Here is a 2,508-nt window from a genome sequence, read left to right on the forward strand (position 1 = left end):
GTGCGGCTGCAGCACCGCGCAGCGAAAGAAAGAAACAGCAGCAGCACCAATGCCTGGCAGCTGCTGCAGCCACAAGTCGCTGCTGCCTTCACACGCCAAGCTGCTGCTGCTGCTGCTGCTGCTGCAGCTGAGGAGCTCTAGGCCAATCCGCAGCAGCAGCAAACAGTCAAACGAAAGCGACAGCTCGTCGCTGCTGCAGATGTCTCCCAATTTCGAAAAGAGAGACACTGCAGCATCAAATGAATCCGCAGCAGCAGCAGCAGCAGCAGGTTGCGTTGCTGCAGCTTCTAGTGCTGCCGCTGCTGGCTTTGCTGCTGCTGCTGCTGCCACAGAGAGGGCAGCAGCTGCAGCGGAGCTGCCGCTGAAGGGCACGGGGCCTGCTGCTTCCTTTAGCACCTCCCGCAGCAACTGATGAAATGTTTCTGCTGCTGCTGCTGCTGCTGCTGCAATGTCTGCTGCTGCTGCTGCAAGGCAGCCAGAGTTCCCCAGTGCCAGAGCCAATGCAGCACAGCGGAGGCTTTCAGACAGCTGCGGGCCCCGCAGGTTTTCTTGCTGCTGCTGCTGCACGAGCAGCAGCAGCTGCTGCTGCAGCAAAGAGGGAGGCAGCAGCACGCCGCACAGAGGAGCAGCAGCAAATACTTCCCACCGCTCCTGCAGCGACAGGCTGTCTAGCTGCTCCAGCGCCTGCTGCGGAGCTGCTGCTGCTGTTGCTGCTGTTGCTGCTGCTGCTGCTGCTGGGGCTGGACCTGCTGCTCCCAGCTGCAGCAGCAAAGGCAGCAGCGCGTCTGACTCGGCGAAGCCTAAGTCCCAAGATGCATGCGCTGCTGCTGCTGCAGCTGCAGGACCCTTCGGGGGGCCCGGCCTGACGGTGCCTGCCAAGATGCTTCTTGCTGCGGCTGCTGCTGCAGTTGCTGCTGCATCTGTGTTGGCACTTGCTTCTGTTGCTGCTGCTGCTGTGGTCAAGGCGCGAGACGACCCCTCCTGGGCCCCTCCCATGCAGCCACGCAGCTGTAGCAGCAGTTGCTGCTGCTGCTGCTGCAGCAGTTGCTGCTGCCGCTGCAGCCGCCGAACTGAAGCAGCAGCAGCAGTATAAGTTCTAGAAAGCAACCTCCGTCCTCTGAGGGCCTCTACACATGACGTTTCTGCTGCTGCTGCTGCTGTGCTGCAGCACACAAACTGTGAGCAGCTGCTGCAGCGTTGCACAAACTGATGCATACGCAGCAGCATTGCGGCTGTTGTTGATCCTGCTGCTGCTGCTGCTACTCTTAAAGCTGCTGCCGTTGCTGCTGGCTGCGTAGGTACTGCAGCAGCAGCTGCGGCTTTCCGCTCAGCACTGCTGCTGCTGCCAGTGCTGCTGCTGCTCTCTCTACCTCCGTTTTTCTGCTGCTGCTGTGCCTGCTATCAGCAGCGTTTGTATGTTCTTAACGAATTTCAGCAGCAGCAGCAGCACAGATACTGCAGCAACAGCGGGGGCCCACAAGACCTCAGCTGGAGGACCGGAGGGCCCCCGTGGTGCTGCGAAATACGGCGCTGCAGCAGTAGCAACGGCTGCAGCAGCAGCAAAGCGTTGCTGCAGAGTTAGAAAACAAGAAATTACTGCAGCAGCAGAACTGAAGTTCCGCGAAAAAAGCTGCTAAACCCCCAGGCGCACGGCTGTTGGGGATCGATCCCACGGCTGCTTCAGCTCCAGCAGCAGCAGCTGCTGCTGCTGCTGCGCGGTAGAGTCGCTGCAGCTCTTTGCACTAGAATGCACACCTTTGTTTTTGTGTTTTTGAGTGTTTTTTCTCCGACTTGAGGTGTCTGTACACCCCAAAATGCGCGCAGCAGCAGCTAGGCGAATGGCTGTTTCTAAAGGGGCGCGCCTGCTGCAGCAGCAGCAGCGAGGGAAGCAGCTGCAGCGAACAGCTGGAGGGCCCAAGACCCGAAGCAGGCTGCCTGCTTTTGCTGCAGCAGCAGCAGCAAAGGCAGCAGCAGCAGCACAGCAGCGCCACCGCAAGCAGACATCGGTTGCAAGCAAGGCTATAGCGGTAAGTGCACCTGCTGCAGCAGCAGCAACAGCAGCTGCAGCAGCAGCAGCCACGCAGCACCCCCCCTTGCGGTGTACGTACACTTCAGTGCCGCTACCTCCCCCGTTGCGCCCCTGAGGCACTCCATGTGTGCACTGCCGATTTAGAAGCAGCAGCAGCAGCAGCTGCAGCAGCAGCAGCTGCAGCAGCTACAGCAGCAGCAGCTGCTGCAGCAGCGGTCGACGCAGCAGCCGCGGTTGCTGCAGCGGCTGCTGCAGCAGCAGTTGTTGCGGCTGCCGGGTCTGCTGCAGTTAGACCTAAGCTTTGGTCAGTTTCGTGTGTGCCGCGGCGCAGAAGAGGCGAAGGCTCCCAACGGCAGCAGCAGCAGCAGCAGCAGCAGCAAAACCCAGGGCCCCCTCTACCTCAGCAAATAGGGGGGCCCCCCTGAAGGGAAAGAGGGCCCCTGTGAGGACGAAGTCAAATGCTGCGGTGAGTCTCGAGG

General features: G+C 60.6%; 2 protein-coding genes across 2 annotated transcripts; one reads left to right on the forward strand and one right to left on the reverse strand.

Moving 5' to 3' along the window:
* Positions 1-47: 47 nt before the first annotated feature.
* ETH_00000525 (uncharacterized protein) lies at positions 48-996 on the reverse strand (the record flags this gene model as incomplete). The annotated part of the gene is made up of 1 exon (XM_013379176.1): positions 48-996. A coding segment is annotated over one exon (949 nt), but the record flags the coding sequence as incomplete, so codon positions are not given.
* Positions 997-1,838: 842 nt separating this feature from the next.
* On the forward strand, positions 1,839-2,440 carry ETH_00000530 (uncharacterized protein; the record flags this gene model as incomplete). Its single annotated transcript, XM_013379177.1, has 2 exons — positions 1,839-2,027; positions 2,174-2,440. The coding sequence occupies 2 exons, from the start codon at positions 1,839-1,841 to the stop codon at positions 2,438-2,440; spliced, it is 456 nt and encodes a 151-aa protein (XP_013234631.1).
* Positions 2,441-2,508: the final 68 nt, after the last annotated feature.

The sequence above is a fragment of the Eimeria tenella genome, genomic scaffold (genome assembly GCF_000499545.2).
Source record: "Eimeria tenella Houghton genomic scaffold, Eth_scaff1536, whole genome shotgun sequence".
NCBI classification, from domain to species: domain Eukaryota; phylum Apicomplexa; class Conoidasida; order Eucoccidiorida; family Eimeriidae; genus Eimeria; species Eimeria tenella.